Source organism: Vipera berus (genome assembly GCF_964194415.1).
Source record: "Vipera berus genome assembly, chromosome: 6".
NCBI lineage: Eukaryota > Metazoa > Chordata > Lepidosauria > Squamata > Viperidae > Vipera > Vipera berus.
The window spans coordinates 89,320,724-89,339,920 of record NC_138208.1 but is presented as its reverse complement, the minus strand read 5'-3'; the positions used below and the strand labels follow the sequence as shown (position 1 = coordinate 89,339,920).

At 47.1% G+C, this 19,197-nt stretch overlaps 2 protein-coding genes across 2 annotated transcripts; both read right to left on the bottom strand.

Annotated features, from left to right (window-relative positions):
* Positions 1-658: 658 nt before the first annotated feature.
* LOC308669796 (tubulin alpha-2 chain) lies at positions 659-6,141 on the bottom strand (the record flags this gene model as incomplete). The annotated part of the gene is made up of 3 exons (XM_081330673.1): positions 659-1,642; positions 3,299-3,447; positions 5,961-6,141. The coding sequence occupies 3 exons, from the start codon at positions 6,139-6,141 to the stop codon at positions 659-661; spliced, it is 1,314 nt and encodes a 437-aa protein (XP_081186799.1).
* A 9,343-nt stretch (positions 6,142-15,484) lies between these two features.
* On the bottom strand, positions 15,485-15,925 carry UCN3 (urocortin 3; the record flags this gene model as incomplete). The annotated part of the gene is made up of 1 exon (XM_081330609.1): positions 15,485-15,925. One exon carries the CDS (start codon positions 15,923-15,925, stop codon positions 15,485-15,487), a length of 441 nt encoding a protein of 146 aa, XP_081186735.1.
* Positions 15,926-19,197: the final 3,272 nt, after the last annotated feature.

Genomic DNA, 19,197 nt, shown 5'->3' with positions numbered 1-19,197 from the left:
GAATTCCTGGGTCAGTATGGCTGGATGGCCTCCTTCATGACTTGTAGACTTCAATTCCCAGAATTCCTGAGCCAGTATGGCCCCTTTATTACTTGTGATGGCTGGCTCAGGAATTCTGGGAGTTGAAGTCCAGAATTGACAAACAAGCCCTGGAATTCCTGGGTCAGTATGGTTGGATGGCCCCTTTAGGACTTGTGATGGCTGGCTCAGGAATTCTGGGAGTTGAAGTCCAGAATTGACAAACAAGCCCTGGAATTCCTGGGTCAGTATGGCTGGATGGCCTCCTTCATGACTTGTAGACTTAAATTCCCAGAATTCCTGAGCCAGTATGGCCCCTTTATTACTTGTGATGGCTGGCTCAAGAATTCTGGGAGTTGAAGTCCACAAGTCATAAAGGGGCCAGCCAGCCATACTGGCTCAGGAATTCTGGGAACAAGCCCTGGAAGACATACTACCCTTAAGGCGTAATTGCAAAGCTGACTTTATTAGACGCTTAGAAAGGAAAGAACAAACTTTAAGTTCCTAGCAAGTTCCTACAGGATGTGTAACAATGTTGGCTGGTTTGCCAGTGCATTTTCGGGTTAGGCTGACGAGGCCACGATCTTCTGGTGCAGAAGCCAAACTATCCTGAAAACGAAGGTGGTTTTCTTCTAAATGGTCAGTATTCTTGGTCATCTTCGGCATCAGATCCGTACCTGCCCGTATCTTCTCCGACTTCTTCGTAATCCTTCTCCAAAGCTGCCAAGTCTTCCCGAGCTTCGGCAAACTCGCCTTCCTCCATGCCTTCCCCCATGTACCAGTGGACGAAGGCCCGCTTGGCGTACATGAGGTCAAACTTGTGGTCCAGCCGGGCCCAGGCCTCGGCGATGGCCGTGGTGTTGCTGAGCATGCAGACAGCCCGCTGGACCTTGGCCAGGTCCCCTCCGGGCACCACGGTGGGCGGCTGGTAGTTGATGCCCACCTTGAAGCCGGTCGGGCACCAGTCGACAAACTGGATGGACCTCCTCGCCTTAATGGCGGCAATGGCCGCGTTGACGTCCTTTGGCACCACGTCTCCCCGGTACAAAAGGCAGCACGCCATGTATTTGCCCCGGCGGGGGTCGCACTTAACCATCTGGTTGGAAAACTCAAAGCAGGCGTTGGTGATCTCCGGCACCGAGAGCTGCTCGTGGTAGGCCTTTTCGGCTGAGATGATGGGGGCGTAGGTGGTCAAGGGGAAGTGGATGCGGGGGTAGGGCACCAGGTTGGTCTGGAATTCGGTGAGGTCCACATTCAAAGCTCCGTCGAACCTCAAGGAAGCGGTGATGGAGGACACAATCTGTCCGATTAAGCGGTTGAGGTTGAGGTAGGTTGGGTATTCAACGTTGAGGTTCCGGTTGCAGATGTCGTAGATGGCTTCGTTGTCCACCATGAAGGAGCAATCCGAGTGCTCCAGGGTGGTATGGGTGGTCAGGATGGAGTTGTACGGTTCCACCACGGCGGTGGAAATCCGCGGCGCAGGATACACGGAGAACTCAAGCTTAGCTTTCTTCCCAAAGCTCATCGAAAGGCGTTCCATCAGGAGAGAGGTGAATCCTGAACCCGTGCCTCCTCCGAAGCTATGGAAGAGCAGAAAACCTTGGAGGCCACTGCATTGCTCAGCCTGGAAGAGAAGACCCTAGCGTAAGCTCCTTGTAGGACTTGCTTGTGAAGCATTGAAGCTGTGGAGAAAAACGTGGTGTGGGACACACGTGTGGGAGAAACCCTCTAGGACAGGACCACACATTGTGGTAAGAATGAAAAACCAGGATGAACTGGGTAGATCAAAGCTTGGACTCCATCAGAGTTCAGTAGATCACAGACAACTTTGGAGTTTAGCCTTGACTTGTAGGGATCGTGGTTCAGAGTCCTACTTGAATACTAAGTTGGACCAGCAAGGGCAAGGTGGTCCTCGGGATCCAACCTTGTATTACGTGTCCTCCCTGGGTAAAAAAACAGTGTGACCTAGTGGTTGGGTTGAGAATGGAGATTATCCAGAGGATGCTAAATTATGGGTGTTTATTGACAAGGGGACACTCAGATGAGTTGGAAAGTTGTTGGGTTAGGAAGAACACCACGTTGAAACGATCATCAGGGCTGGCCTGTATCTAAGGTCAGTGTTGGTCGACCTTGGGAATTTTGAGATGGGCTGGACTTAATTCCCCAGCCAGGGGAATTCTGGGAGTTGAAGACCCATCTTAAAAGTCTCAATGTTGACAAATATAGAGCGATCTTCACTTTGAGAGGTCAACCAGGACCACCTCAATCTATACTTCTTCTTCAGCTGCCATGTCACTCAGGCTTAGGGGCTTCAGTCTGTTCAGACAACTTGCTGGACTAGGCTAATACAGGATTGAATTTTTGAGGGTCAGTGGGTTGTACGAACCAGGTCATTCTGGGAGAATGAACACAGACCCTTCCCATTCCCTCAATGGCCCACCAAGGATGTTCAGCCTAATGCTCAAGAGTTGGGATGGTGGGAATTCACAACCTCTGGAGACCCAGTGTCCTTAGAGTAGGCTTCCTCAACTCAATAAGACTAAAAGGTAAAGGTAAAGGTTCCCTCGCACATGCGTGCTAGTCGTTTCCAACTCTAGGGGCCGGTGCTCATCTCCGTTTCAAAGCCGAAGAGCCAGCGCTTGTCCGAGGACGTCTCCGTGGTCATGTGGCTGGCATGACTAGACGCCAAAGGCGCATGGAGCGCTGTTACCTTCCCACCGTAGCGGTCCCTATTTTTCTACTTGCATTTTTACGTGCTTTCGAACTGCTAGGTTGGCAGAAGCTGGGACGAGTAACAGGCACTCACTCTGTTACACGGCACTCGGGATTCGACCCGCCAAACTGCCGACCTTCTGATCGACAAGCTCAGCGTCCCAACCCACTGAGCCACTGCGTCCCTCAATAAGACTACAGCACCCATAATTCTCAAGCATCAGACAGGAATGATGGGAGCAGAGCCCAGGAGATCCTATATGGATAAATCCTGAAGGAGTGCGGCTTTATTATTTATGCTTTTAGACTTGCCTTTTCTCTGACATCTTCAGGAAATCTCCATGGAAGAGGCTATAAAAACTCCCCCTAAAAGGTAGGCTGGCTGGTTGAAAGCTAACGAGATTTGTGATTGAGCTGGCACTTGATATGGTTCTTCCACGTTCTAGGCCTGAACTACAATGCTACCCTAGTTCTCTCCTGTTTTTAACTCAAAAGGAGGCATCACGGAACAGCCTCGGCCCAGCACGGTCTACCTGAGGTGGCCACAGGGAACCGGCGTGCTGCTCACCATTTTGCGAATCCTATCCAGCACGGTGTCGATGATTTCTTTTCCGACAGTGTAGTGGCCTCGGGCATAATTGTTGGCGGCGTCTTCTTTGCCGCTGATCAGCTGCTCCGGATGGAACAGAGAGCGGTAGGTCCCACAGCGGATTTCGTCTGCAGAGAGAGGGATATAGGAGATTAACAAGTCCCATGCCGGTCTCAAGAGCAAACCGTTCAGATAGGTCGCACCGCACCGCAATTGTCAACTGCCACCTCATGCTTGGGCTCTGCTATTGCTCAGTGGCATGAACCCGGGGGGGGGGACTGTATGGGAGGGGGGAGGACTTGAGGGAAAGTAAAAGTTCATTGCATTTGCCCGAGAAGCTGCTTCAAGGTCGAATGGCTGGGAACGCGACACAGCTGCGTACCCAACCCACGCTTGAAGTCTCCATTCTGGCTTTGCGTGACCCTGCAGGTAGTCCTCGGCTTACAACAGTTCACTTAGCGGCCGTTCAAAGTTACAACGGCACTGAAACCTGGGACTTCTGACCGGTTCTCACACTTACACAACGGTTGTAGAGTTCCTGCGGTCGTGGGATCAAAATTCAGACGCTTGGCAACTGGCTGACGTTTATGGCCGTCGCTGTGTCTCGGGATCAACTTGATCCCCTTTGGTGAGCTAAGTCAATTGGGGGGTGGGGCGGGGGGAAAAGCCAGATTCACTTAACAGCCTGGGTTACTAACTTATCAACCGCAGTGATTCACCACAGTGGCAAGAGAAAGACATAAAACGGGGGCAAAGCTCGCTCAAGAAAGGTCTCGCTTAACAACAGGAATGTTTGGCTCAATTCTGGTCGTAAGTCGAGGACACGGTATTTCTCTTGACCTCTAGTACAGAGGTCCCCAAACCTTTTGGGCACCAGGGACCAGTTCCGCGGAGAGAAGTTTTTCCGCGGACCGGAGGGGTCCTGGTTTTGTGTGCTGCCTGCATCCCGCAGATGGGGCTTTGCTTGTTTGTGCGGACCTTTTGCTGGCGTGCCGTGGCCCAGTATTGGTCCACGGACCAGGGGTTGAGGACCTCTGCTATAGTAAATTATACTTTTCTCAAGAAACGGAGATAAGGATAGGTTCGAACAGGTCCGACAGCAAAGGTAACCTGGCTGAAATCCAAGAACCCCATTTACAAGGCTCCTGACTCAATTGCTCGGTCTTCATTCTGGCAAGATTCCGTTTATAGGGGTGTAACAATACAGGCAACCCTGGACTCATCACCACAACAGACCCCAGATTTCTGTTGCTGAACGAGACAATTATGAAGTGTTTCTCCCCCATTTCCACACACACCCCCCCCACACACACTTTTCTTGCCAGAGTTGCTAAGCGGATCGTTGCGGTTGTTAAATGAGTCACACGGTTGTTAAATGATTCTGGCTTCCTCCATCAACTTTGCTTGTCGGAAGTTCGCGAAAGGGGATCACGTGACCCCCCCCCCCGAGGACGCTGCAACCATTATAAATGTGAGTCAGTTGCCAGGCTTCCGAATTTTGATCACGTGACCGCGGGAATGTTGCGACGGCCGTAAGTGTGGAAAACGGTCATAAGTCACTTATTCCAGTGCCTTTGTAACTTTGGTCACTAAATGAATGTTTGTAAGGCAAGGACTACTGTATTCCCAAACCATCCATCCTTCCTTCCTTTCTTTCCAACATCTTTTCCTTTTTTCCTTCCCTCCTTCCATCATCCTTTTATCTATCCATCCTTCCTTCCTTCCATCCATCCTCCCATCTATCCACCTATCCTTCCTTCCTTCCTTCCTTCCTTCCTTCCTTCCTTCCATCCATCCTTTTATCCTTCCTTCTTACTTCCATTCATCCATCCATCCATCTATCCATCTATCCTATGCTTCCATCCATCCTTCCATCCATCCTTCATTCCTTCTTTCTTACTTCCTTCTTCCATCCATCCATATATCTTTCTATCCTTCCATCCATCATTTTTCCATCTTCCTTCCTTCCTTCCTTCCTTCCTTCCTTCCTTCCTTCCTTCCTTCCTCCCTCCCTCCCTCCCTTCCTTTCTTCCATCCATCCATCCACCCATCCTTCTATACATCTATGCTATGCTTCCATCCATCTATCCTTCCATCCATTCTTCTTCCTTCTTTCCATCTGTCCTTCCATCCTTCCATCCATCCATCCATCCTTCATTGCTTCTTTCTTACTTCCTTCTTCCATCCATCCATATATCTTTCTATCCTTCCATCCATCATTTTTCCATCTTTCTTCCTCCCTCCCTCCCTCCCTCCCTCCCTTCCTTCCATTTATCCTTCCTTCCATCCATGCTTCCATCTATCCTTCCTTCCTTCCATCCTTCCATCCATTCACCCATCCTTCTATCCTTCTTTCTTACTTCATCCATCCATCCATCCATCCATCCATCCATCCATCCATCCATCCATCTATCCTATGCTAACATCCATCCTTCCATCCATCTATTCTTCTTCCTTCCTTCCATCTATCCTTCCTTCCATCCATCCTTCATTCCTTTTTTCTTACTTCCTTCTTCCATCCATCCATATATCTTTCTATCTTTCCATCCATCAGTTTTCCATCTTCCTCCCTCCCTCCCTCCCTCCCTCCCTCCCTCCCTCCCTTCCTTCCCTCCTTCCATCCATCCCCGTTGCCCAGTACCTATCACTGTTGGTTCCAGATCTATAAACACAGCTCGGGGAACATGTTTCCCAGCCCCCGTTTTGCAAAAAAAGGTCTCAAACGAAGCATTGGCTTGGCTCGGCCCATTGGTGTTGGGGAGGGTCCCATCCGGCAGAATGCTGTGTTCCAGGCAATACAGCTCCCAGCATCCGTTTCCCATTTGGACCCCGGCCTGACCGACATGGATGGAAAGACACTCCCGCTGCAAGAGAGAGACGTACGGAGAGCATGACACACCGATCCCAACAGGCAGGGCTCCCCGATCTTGGCAACTTGAAGACTTGTGGACTTCAACTCCCAGAATTCCCCTGCTGCCATGCTTTAAGATGAGCAGACTTCAACTCCCAGAATTCCCCAGCCGCCATGCTTTAAGATGGGCGAACCTCAACTCCCAGAATTCCCCAGCCACCATGCTTTAAGATGGGCGAACCTCAACTCCCAGAATTCCCCAGCCGCCATGCTTTAAGATGGGCAGACCTCAACTCCCAGAATTCCCCAGCCGCCATACTTTAAGATGGGCAGACCTCAACTCCCAGAAATCCCCAGCCGCCATGCTTTAAGATGAGCGAACCTCAACTCCCAGAATTCCCCAGCCGGCATGCTTTAAGATGAGCGAACCTCAACTCCCAGAATTCCCCAGCCGCCATGCTTTAAGATGGGCAGACCTCAACTCCCAGAATTCCCCAGCCGCCATGCTTTAAGATGGGCGGACCTCAACTCCCAGAATTCCCCAGCCAGTTAGGCTAGCTGATGTCCACACAACTTAAAATTGCTGCGTTGTGGCTAGGGCATTCTGGGAGTCCACCCATCTTAAAGTCGCAAGGTTGGAAGAGACTGTTGTAGGGACACAAGACCTACAACAGTGAGAATTTATCTAGCCACAGGAGGCTTTTAAGAAGAGACTGGACAGCCACTCGTCTGAAATGATCTAGTAGGGTCTCCAGTTTGAGCAGGGGGTTGGACTAGATGACCTCCAAGGTCCCTTCCAACTCTGTTAATCTATGTTCAATCTTCTTTCAGCTTAAGACTGTCTGGTTTTCAAAGTCTTTTCCCCTAATTTGGGCATTGCAGCCATCAGTCCATGAGAGGGGAACCTGGGTGGTCTTATGTCTCCCAACGAGGGGCTCTGCGGCCCCCTCCTCACAATATTGCTGAGCATTCAGTCTCCATATCTATGATCTGTTGCAACCCACAGCCAGCAAGACTAAGATTAAAATGTTCTTTCATCAAACCCCCCCCTGCCCCCGACTAGTCATTATTTTATTTATTAAATTCTGATCCCACCTTTATAAGGAACGGAAGGCAATCAAACAGACCACCTTCGTCTTCTTTATTTTTTTTCCCCCCGGGCAATTTATTACCAATCCGCCGCATAAACCACCTTCCCCCAACTTAACTTGGTTTAATTCATGCTAAAATCGCTCCAGTGCCTTCCAAGATCACACATACCATGGTGAGAAAAGACACTTCCTTCCGGCGTTTTGTTTTTCTGGATAAAAGAACTCCGCCATCAGCATTCCACCGGCTGCATTTTTCCCCGGGCCCCCCCTCCCTCGCCTGGGACTTTTATAAGAGAAGGCAAATGGACACAGCTGTAAAGAATGCACCGATTTAAGAGCGCAGCTCCCATTCCAAGAGATGTTTGGCTGAGTTCAGACAACAAGCAACATCTGGCTTGCAGGGGTGGTTGATTTGGGGGTTCCCTGGGATGTGGGAACACAGCTGTCGTTTTGGTTGCTTTTTAAAATGTCATTTTTTATATATAATCTTGCTAAATGTTGTTTTTATTGTTTAATGTGTTGCTAGTTAGCTAGCATTGATGACTTTCCCTAGTTTGGTAATGAAACGTGTGGAAGGAAACCACCCAGCTCAGAGAACACCAAGGACCTCACCATCCTCCTCCTCCTCCTCCTCCTCCTCCTCCTCCTCCTCCTCCTCCTCCTGATGATGTTCCCTAGTTGGGTCATGAAACATCTGCAAGGAAACCATGAAGCTCAGAGAGCACCAAAGACCCCACAGTCGTCCTCTTCCTCCTCCTCCTCCTCCTCCTCCTGATGATGTTCCCTAGTTGGGTCATGAAACGTCTGCAAGGAAACCATGAAGCTCAGAGAGCACCAAGGACCCCACAATTGTAATTGTCCTTCCTCCCTCTCCTCCTCCTCCTCCTCCTCCTGATGATGATGTTCCCTAGTTGGGTCATGAAACGTCTGCAAGGAAACCACCAAGCTCAGAGAACACCAAGGATCCCACGGTCTTCCTCCTCCTCCTCCTCTTCCTGATGATGATGTTCCCTAGTTGGGTCATGAAACATCTGCAAGGAAACCATGAAGCTCAGAGAACACCAAGGGACACCCCCCCAAAGTTGTTAGCTGCTCAAAGTCACGTTTGTGAGGTGTGTGGTCATATCCATCAATTGAATAAAAAAACAAATTTTGGCCGTGTTGTCAACGAGGTTATTTTATTTAGTTTCCTCTGGTTGTTTGGCTGGGGCCCAACGTGTGATGTTGCCATCATGGTTTGTTGACTTCAGTTTAGCCCTCTTGGAAGCAAAAGACCGCCAGCCTCATAGGGTTGAATGTAGACATCTTTTCTCAGAAACCCAGTCTGAGGTTGGATTCACACGGTATGTGCAAACCCTGGTTTGGTTAATCATAGTTTTGTGAAGGAGGAATAGTTGGTTGAGTTTTGCCAACAAGCCAAAAAGCTAAGCCGTAAATATGGCTTGTGAATGATCATCACGCGATGCACACAGCCCCCTGAGGTGAAGCCAACCAGGTTAGATTAAGGTTTAGTGGACAATGTGAAGCAGGCCTGCCTCTGCCATGGGAAGATGTGATAAAGAGGATCATGCTGGAAAAAAAATATGATCTTATGTAGACATGGCATTGCCCATCCATGTGACTGTGTTCACACAATATGCTTAACTGGGTTAATAGCAGAATCCCCACAGTCGGCTAAACCTGGTTAGTTTTAGCTTTGTTTTGTTTTTGTGGCTAGGTGGCTAGTGAGGTATCTGGCGTGTTTGGGCATTTTATGGCTTAATGCAAGGAGTGTCCAACCTTGGCAACTTTAAGATTGGTGGACTTCAACTCCCAGAATTCCTCAGCTGACTACAACTCCCAGAATTCCTCACCAGTCTTAAAGTTGCCAAAGTTGGACACTCCTGGTTTAAAGTTTTATGCAAAGCCAGAAAATGAGTTAGTAACTGGGTTAAGTATGCTGTTACCCGACATTATTTATCGGAAGTTATTCCCACTGAATTCAACAACCCAGGACCTTCTAATTTTTTTAACTGAAGACTCAAGCAACATTTTTTAATTTTTTAATTTAATTTTAATTCCATTTATATCCTGCCCTTCTCCGAAGACTCAGGGCGGCTTACAAGCTTACAAGCATACTTGAATGTGGTTTAATTACGGTAAGTGGAACACATGAAAGGGCCTGAAGATTTTGTATCCCAAGCTGTTCCTCAGTGATTACAACCAGCCATGGCAGGACAGGGAAGTGTCAAAATCGTTATATCTCCTGACTTCATACCTGTGGCGAAGGGTGTTTAAAGGCCGAACGGTTGTTTTAAGTTTGTTTTTAATTGCTTGCTTGTTCTACACTGCTCATTCTCATTGTGAGAAGGGTGGCAGTGTGCATTTGAGGAGAGATAGATAGATGATGGCTAGATGATTGATAGATAGGTGACTGTTATAGATGATTGATAGATGATGGATGGATGGATGGATAGTTGGATAGATGGATAGACAATGGATAGATAGATGACAGATAAATAGATGATAAACAGACAGACAAACAGACAGATACAGACAGACAGATGATAGGTAGCTGATAGAGGGAAGATAAATGATAGATAGATAGATAGATAGATAGATAGATAGATAGATAGATAGATAGATAGATAGATAGATAGATGGATGGATGGATGGATGGATGGATGGATGGATGGATGGATGGATGGATGGATGGATGGATGGATAGATAGATAGACAGACAGACAGACAGACAGACAGACAGACAGACAGACAGACAGATGATAGATCAGGGGTCTTCAAACTTGGCCCTTTTATGACTTGTGGACTTCAACTCCCAGAATTCCTCAGCTCTGCATGCTGGCTGAGGAATTCTGGGAGTTGAAGTCCACATGTCATAAAAGGGCCAAGTTTGAAGACCCCTGTGATAGATGATAGATAGACAGATGATAGATGGAAGATAAATGAGAGAGAGAGAGAGAGAATGATAGGTAAACAGACAGACACACAGACACACACACAGAGAGAATGGGTAGATAGATGGAAATAAGAACTCTTAGTTTAGCGACGCTTTGAAATTACAATGGCACCAAAAAAAGTGACTTATGACTGATCCTCGAACAACCACCGCACTATGGAGGGAAACTAATCAAGGAGTGAAGCAACCTAAGAACTAAGAAGAAATTTCCTGACAGTTAGGACCATTAACCAGTGGAACAACTTGCCACCACGTTGTGAATGCTCCAACACTCTAGGTTTTTAAGAAGAGATTCAACAACCATTTGTCTGAAATGGTATAGAGTCACCTGCTTGAGCAGGGGGTTGGACTAGAAGACCTCCAAGGTCCCTCCCAGCTCTATTCTATTCTATTCTATTCTATTCTATTCTATTCTATTCTATTCTATTCTATTCTATTCTATTCTATTCTATTCTATTCTATTCTATTCTATTCTATTCTATTCTATTCTATTCTATTCTATTCTATTCTATTCTATTCTATTCTATTCTTTTCCTTTTATTCTACTCTACTCTACTTTATTCAGTATCTCCATGGTTACATAATCAAAATCAGCCACTTTATTTACAACGGTTTCAGTGTCCTGGGTACAAGTGATCACCATTTGTAACCATCCCAGCCAGCCCAGCTTTCGACAAGCAAAGTCAATAGGATCTGCCAGCTTCGTGAATAACGTCCTGATTTGCTTAAGAACGGTGGCAAGGAAGGTCGCAAAATTGGGCATGGCTCGCTTACGAGCCGCCTTGCTTAGCCACAAAAATTCTGTTCCTGACTGTGGTCGTAAGTTGGATTCAGGTGGCCTAAACTCAGCTGCAAAAATCCAGGTGTCCTCTAGGAAGCAGCAAAATCTTTTCTGCTTCTCTCTGGTGCCATCTAGTGGCTGCCTGAAGGTTTGCAACCTGGATTTCATCAACTTAGCTTACATGTCCACACAAGTAGTCCTTGACTTACAACTAGTTGCTCAGCAACCGTTCAAAGTTACAGTGAACCCCCTCAAATGATACTTATGATTTGTTCCAAACTTTTGATGATTGCACACACACACACACACACACACACACAGACACACAGCAGTCACATAATTGCATTTCAGGAGTTTGGCAACTACATTTCTGGCAGTTGTCAGTATCCTACAATCATGGGACTCCATTATATAATTTATTTATTTTTTTTGCAAAAGAATGGGGTTTACTTCTGGGTTTGTTGTGTTTTTTTTTGCAAAAACGCCCCATAGCAAACAATGGATTCGCTTAGCCACTGTGGTGTTCGCTTAACAAATGTGGATTCGCTTAATGCCCGCTGCATAAGTTGTATAAACAGGCTTGGTAATATGGAGGAGCCACTTTAGGACCATAATGGGCTGGCTCCTTTACAGTCATAAGTCAAGGATGTTGGAACACACCTGTCACATCCGCATGTAACAGGAAGAAGAATCACAGAGTTTAGAAGGGACCCTGGAGGCCTTCTAGTCCAACCCCCTGCTCAGGCAGGAAACCCTACACCATGCCAAATCTCTTCTTAAAAACCTCCAGGGTTGGAGCATTCACAACTTCTGGAGGCAGGTTGTTCCACTGGTTAATTGTTCTAACTGTCAGGAAATTTCTCCTTAGTTCCGGGTTGCTTCTCTCCTTGATTAGTTTCCATGATCCGTTCCTTCTTCTCCTGCCTTCAGGGGCTTTGGAGAATAGCTTGACTCCCTCTTCTTTGGGGCAGCCCCTGAGATACTAATGCTATCACATTATCCCTGTCTTTCTCTCTCTTTTTTTTGGTATTTTAATTCCATTTATATCCCGCCCTTCTCTGAAGACTCAGGGCGGCTTACAAGCTTAGCAGTAGCCTTCATTCTATGTATATGCCTGCTTATTAGGGCTTTCACACACACACCAAGCGGCATTTTTACAAAGTCAGCTTAATTGCCCCCAACAATCTGGGTCCTCATTTTACCTACCTGGGAAGGATGGAAGGCTGAGTCAACCTTGAGCCTGGTGGGATGCGAACCTGCATGAATTGCAGGCAGCTGGTGTTACTTAAGGAGGCATTAGCCCACTGCTCCACCAAGGCTCTTGTCTTCATTAGACAATCATACCTAGTTCCCTTAGTCATTGATCACGATGGTATTAAGGGAATAATAGAGTTGGAAGGGACCTTGGAGGTCATCTAGTCCAACCCCCTGCTCAGGCAGGAAACCCTATACCATTTCAGGCAAATGGCTGTCCAGTCTCTTCTTAAAAACTTCCAGTGTTGGAGCATTCACAACTTCTGGAGGCAAGTTGTTCCACTGGTTAATTGTTCTAACTGTCAGGAAGTTTCTCCTTAGTTCCAGGTTGCTTCTCTCCTTGATGAGTTTCCATGATCCGTTGCTTCTTCTCCTGCCTTCGGGTGCTTTGGAGAATAGCTTGACTCCCTCTTCTTTGGGGCAGCCCCTGAGATACTGGAAGGCTGCTCTCCTGTCACCCCTCGTCCTTCCCTTCATTAAGCTAAAAAGAAGAGATGCAACCTTGAATTCTTCTATGCATCCATGAATCGATCATGGTGTGGGGGTGTCCATCGTTCTGCCTAACCTCCCTTTGAATTTATCCATCGGCCCGAGAGATTTAAGCAGGCCCAAAGAGTTCAGTGTATAGATACTAAATTGATGTTGAATTTAATTATGGCAGCGAGACTTTTAGTAGCGCCATATTGGAAGAAGGAGGAACTGCCAACTATAGAAGAGTGGACTTTGAAAGCTTCTAACTTGGCGGAAATGGCAAAGATTTCAGCATACTTGAAAGAACAATCGCAACAGAGATACATTGTGGAATGGAGGAGATGGATCGAATATATTCAGAATAAATGTGGGACTAAAAAGTTTCATTTAGCATTTGAAGTAGTAGTGGTTTTATATGATGTATTATTAGTTACTTGTTATTTGTGAGTAATGTAGTTATGTTTAAGGAGAGTTAAAGTGCGATAGAATTTAATGTTTTATTTTTGTTTGTTAGCATATTTTAGCTTAAGTTTGTAAAGTTTATGCCCTGTATTCAGCTCTGGGAAGTCGGGGGGGGGGGGAGGGGAGGGGAGGGTTGGGGAGAGGGGAGGGGGAGGGAAGGAGTTTTTCTTTTTCCTTTTAAAAAATGTACTGTCAAACTTTTCAATTAAAAAAAAAAGTTCAGTGTAGGATCAAAGCCACAACTTTCCATCCAAAAATGTTGGTGTCGCCTTGTTTGGAAGGTCAACTTGTGGCCAGATCTGCCCATATATATTTTTTTTTCATTTTTCCAGGCTACCGTTACTCCTTCTAATAAATCATCGCAGCCGGGGCCGGGCGTCAAGGGAATTCTAGCAAAACAGAACAACCGTTAAAATGAGTAGGAATCCTCAGTGGGCCTGGGAGAATCCTAGCAAAGGTGGTCCTCGTACGTACGACCGCAATAGAACCCAACGTTTCTGTTGCTAAACGGGACAGTTGTTAAGTGAGATTTGCCCCGCTTTACAACCTTGTTTTGTTACGGCGATGAAGTGAATCCCTTCAGCTGTTAAGTTAGGGAGGCTGTTGTTAAGGGAATCCGTCTTCCCCATTGTCGTTGTGTGTCAGCAGGTGGTAAAAGGGGAACCCGGGACACTGCAAGCGTCATAAATATGAGTCTCTTGCCAGGTGGCTGCCCTGTCAATGTGGCTGGGGAGTGTTCTTTGTGGTTTTAGGCTGTTGTTTAAAAGGGTAAGCCGTGTGTACGTAAACAGGGACTAAACCCTTCTCCTTTCTAGCACTGATGCTGTTACCTAGTTTGATCATGAAACGTCTGCGAGAAAGACACCAAACTCAGACAGCACCAAGGATCCCACAACTCCTCCTCCGCCTCCTCCGCCTCCTCCTCCTCCTCCTCCCTGCAAACCCTACTCGCTTCTAGCACTGATCATGTTCCCTAGTTAGGTAATGAAACATCTGCATGAAAACCACCAAACTCAGAGAGCATCAAGGACCCCACAGTTCTTCTCCTTCTCCTTCTTTTCCTCCTCTCCTCCTCCTCCTCCTCCTCTTCCTTCCTTCCTTCCTTCCTTCTTTCCTTCCTTCCTTCTTCTTCCCCATTCCTTTTCTTTCTCCTCCTGTCCACCCCCTTCTAACACTGATGATGTTATCTAGTTGGGTCATGAAACATCTGCATGAAAACCACCAAACTCAGAGAGCATCAAGGACCCCACAGTCATTCTCCTCTTCCTCCTCCTCCTCCTCCTCCTCCTCCTCCTCCTCCTCCTCCTCCTCCTCCTCCTCCTCCCTGCAAACTCTTCTCGCTTCTAGCACTGATCATGTTCCCTAGTTAGGTAATGAAACATCTGCATGAAAACCACCAAACTCAGAGAGCATCAAGGACCCCACAGTTCTTCTCCTTCTCCTTCTTTTCCTCCTCTCCTCCTCCTCCTCCTCCTCTTCCTTCCTTCCTTCCTTCCTTCCTTCTTTCCTTCCTTCCTTCCTTCCTTCCTTCCTTCCTTCCTTCCTTCCTTCCTTCCTTCCTTCTTCTTCCCCATTCCTTTTCTTTCTCCTCCTGTCCACCCCCTTCTAACACTGATGATGTTATCTAGTTGGGTCATGAAACATCTGCATGAAAACCACTAAGCTCAGAGAGCACCAAGGATCCCACTCCTCCTCCTCCTCCTCCCTGCAAACCCTCCTCCCTTCTAGCACTGATCACGTTCCCTAGTTAGGTAATGAAACGTCTGCATGAAAACCACCAAACTCAGAGTGGACGAAGGACACCCACCCACACACACAGTTCAGGGTTCATAGGACGCTTGTGGCAACAAAGGCTGGCTCGGGCCAATGCCGTGGGTCAGTCCGGGTGCCATCAGCAAGACAAAAAAAGGAGAAGAAAGAATTAGAAACTCAAGAGAATTTGCTTTAATTGGGACCTGCATCACGTAAAGCGAGCAGCCTTTTCTCCTTCACATTTTTGGCCAGCATCCCAAGTTCCCCTTCGCGCAAGGTCCTCGGGGGTGAAACCGAGAAGAAGGACGAGGCAGAAGGGAAGGACAAAGGGAGAAAGAAGGAAGGAAGGAAGGAGGGAAGGAAGGAAGGAAGGAAGGAAGGAAGGAAGGAAGGAAGGAAGGAAGGAAGGAAGGAAGGAAGGAAGGAAGGTAGGTCGGGGATCTTCGGGAGATGGAGGGGTGACTGTCTCTTGTGCTTGACGTCGGACAATCCCACCTCTGAAGACCTGAAGGTAGAAGATGAGGCTTTCTCCCTGGTCACCTCTCCGTCACTTTCTCCGGCCGATTTGGGCCATCAGCTGAGCATTGGTGGCCGCCTTTGCCCTGAGCTTCTTGGCTTTGGCGATGTTGAAGAGGATGTTCATGAGGTTGGTCGGGACGTCCAAGGAAAGAGTAAACTTAGCACGCCGGTCGTTCTTGGCTTGGTTCTGCGGCACCTTTCCTTTCGCCTGGCCGAGGGAGACGTAGCGCGTGACGGCTGGGTAGGTCCTTTTCTGCGCCCTGACGGCCTCGAAGGAGTCGGAGCCTTCTCCCTCCAGAGGGATGAGGAAGGCCCTCTTCTCCAGGACCGAGTTCTCCCCCACGAGGTCCTCCTTGGCCTGGGAGAGAGCGGAGTTGAGACAGCGGAAGATGGAGTCGGCGTCGAAGGACGAGCTCGTCTTAGCGGTGGAGAGAACCAGCAGGAGGACCAGAAGTCTTGAGGGGTGCATGGTACCACGTAGCCTGTGCCACCAAAGAAGGAGAGAAGGTTTAGGAACATGGGCCCTAGGGTGGACCCTGGCCAAACTGCTGGAGGAGCTGAGTCCGTACAGGTAGGTCCTCAACGTATGGCCACAACTGAGCCCCAGCTTTCTGTGGTTAAGTGAGACATTGCTTCGGCGAGCTTTGCCCCATTTTATGACTTTTCTCACCGCAGCTGTTAAGTGAATCGCTGCAGCCCTGAAGTTAGTAACCCGGTTGTTAAGTCAATCCGGCTTCCCCCACGGACTTTGCTTGTCGGAAGGTCGCAAAAGGGGATCACGTGATCCCCATCCCCACCCCCCTCTGGGACACTGCGACCGTCATAAATAGGAGTCATTTGCCAAACGCTTGAATTTTGATCATGTGACACCCCCCCCGGGGATGGTGCCGTGAAAAACGGTCCTAAGTTACATTTTTCAGCGCCGTTGTAACGTTGAACGGTCGCTAAAGGAACTGTTGTAAGTCAAGGACTACTCGTATATGTGGTTCTGTACAGTAGACTTACAGCAGTTCGTTTAGCGACCGTTCAAACTTACAACGGCGCTGAAAAAAGTGACTTAGGACCGTTTTTCACAGCTACAACCTGTTGAAAGAAAAATCTTCATTGGGGTCCAATCCGAGCTGGGAATAATCAAAATGGCGACTGCTTTACAAAGAAGGTTGCAGTTTATTAAAGAGGAGAGCCAGGCAGGAAGATGGCTCTGGGGAAAAAAAGTGTCCACATGAAATAGGGAGTGGGTTTTTATCCCTCCTTGGGCTTTTGTTTGGAGTTCTTCCTGTGGCATGAACTTTGACTTGTGTCTGGGTGTGCCTTTCTGGTATTCTGATGGTGGTGGGTTAATCCTATTACGTCCCAAAGGTCATATCCTGCTTCCCTGGGGCTGATGGCTACGTCCTGTGTTGGATTTTTTTGGGGTTGAGGGATTGTTGATTCTAGGGATCTTTATCTTTCTAATCCCATCAGCTCTTAAGCTTCCTGGCTCCAGTCTTTCTGAAAGGATTATCACACCCGCATTTCTGCAGACCTGGTTTCAGTTTGGGGCAGAGAGACTTGTGTGTGTGTGGAGGCCTTTAAGATCCTTTGGGGAAATATAATATTCTGCCTTTTTAATAGGTAAGGTAAAGGTAAAGGTTCCCCCGCACATGCGTGCTAGTCGTTTCCAACTCTAGGGGCCGGTGCTCATCTCCGTTTCAAAGCCGAAGAGCCAGCGCTTGTCCGAGGACGTCTCCGTGGTCATGTGGCCGGCATGACTAGACGCCAAAGGCGCACGGAACGCTGTTACCTTCCCACCGGAGTGGTCCCTATTTTTCTACTTGCATTTTTAACGTGCTTTCGAACTGCTAGGTTGGCAGAAGCTGGGACGAGTAACAGGCACTCACTCTGTTACGCGGCACTCGGGATTTGACCTGCCAAATTGCCAACTTTCTGATCGACAAGCTCAGCGTCCCAACTCACTAAGCCACCACGTCCCTTCAGGCCTTTTTAATATCCCCACCCCCAAATATTTATTTCTCTGGATTCTTCTTACAGCCTGTTGCTGCACCCTGTGGCAACATGGTCAAAAATCCAGCCACTTGTGAACTAGTTCACGTTCTTATGGCGCTCGCATTTTCTGGGTGTCACGGGAGATCCCCTTTTGCGACCGTCCGACCGACCATATCAACGGGGAAACTAGATTCGCTTTAAGAAGTGCAGCGATTCACTTCAGAGCTGTGTGCAGAAAGGGCGTAAAGCGGGGCCAAACTCACTTAAGGACGGTCTCGCTCAGCAACCAAAACTCTGGGCTCGATGGTGGTCCTAAGTAGAGGACCAACTGTATGGTTTTTGAAACAGCTGTCCAGTTGGGCCATCCCACCCAACCCCTCCACTTGGTACGTCCATAAGGGTCAAATCTAGATTTCACATTACGACTTTCTAGGTTGCTCCTGAGATTTGGGGCTGGAGGTTTTTCCTCACCAGATTCAGACAATACAAGCCAGATGAATCAAACCCAGATGCATTTGTCGGGTATCCCTTCTCAGCCCATACAGATACCGTAGTGAAAAGCGTGGTTGCCCTGACTTACAAAACAGGTTTGTTTTAAAGACAGACATAAAATAATTTAGCAATGGAGGCGAGCCTTGCCTTTAATGGTGCCATTATCATAAGTGGGAAGCTGATACATCTTTGGGCTGGGGAAAATGAGGAGGAGGAATGAAATGGAATGTTCTCGAAAGTTCCAGGTTAAAATAATAATAATAATAATAATAATAATAATAATAATAATAATAATAATAATAATAATAATAATAATAATAATAATAATAATAATAAATATTTCCTTCTTTGAGCGTTCCTTTGACGTTTTGCAGTGATTGGGCGCCACCTGGTGGTTTTTATCCAGCACTGCAAGACAATTCAACATCCGTTCAATTAAACGTGGTTAGTTTATGGCTAGCCATCTTTTTTTTTTTAAGGGATCTTTTGTCATTGGCAGATTTTATGAAAAGACAGAGGCTCTCGTGCCTTTTAGTAAGCTTTGTGAGTTGGAGAAGATGGCATCCCATTTATTCAGGAAACAGAACTTCGAAAGGCAGCCAAAATAAATTGAAAAGAAATCAAATGTTGAGGTAAGTTTCTAGTAACGTTTGTGAAGGTGTCGCAACTGATCACAAGTTGAATGTGAGCCGGCTTTCTTTCTTTCTTTCTTTCTTTCTTTCTTTCTTTCTTTCTTTCTTTCTTTCTTTCTTTCTTTCTTTTTCTTTCTTTCCTTCTTTCTTTCTTCCTCCTTCCTTTCTTTCTTTCTTTCTATCTCTCTTTCTTTCTTTCTTTCTTTCTTTCTTTCTTTCTTTCTTTCTTTCTTTCTTATTTCTCTCTCCCCTGTTTCTTTCTTTTCTCTCTCTCTTTCTTTCTTTCTTTTCTCTTTCTCCTCTTTATTTCTATTTCTATTTCCTTCCTTCCTTCCTTCCTTCCTTCCTTCCTTCCTTCCTTCCTTCCTTCCTTCCTTCCTTCCTTCCTTCTCTTTTTCTTTCTCCTTTCTTTCTTTCTCTTTCTTTCTCTCACTCTTTCTTTCTTTCTTTCTTTCTTTCTTTCTTTCTTTCTTTCTTTCTTTCTTTCTTTCCTTCCTTCCTTCCTTCCTTCCTTCTTTCTTTCTTTCTTTCTTTCTTTCTTTCTTTCTTTCTTTCTTTCTTTCTTTCTTTTCTTTCTTTCTTTCTTTCTTCTCTCTCTCTCTCTCTCTCTCTCTCTCTTTCTTTCTTCCTT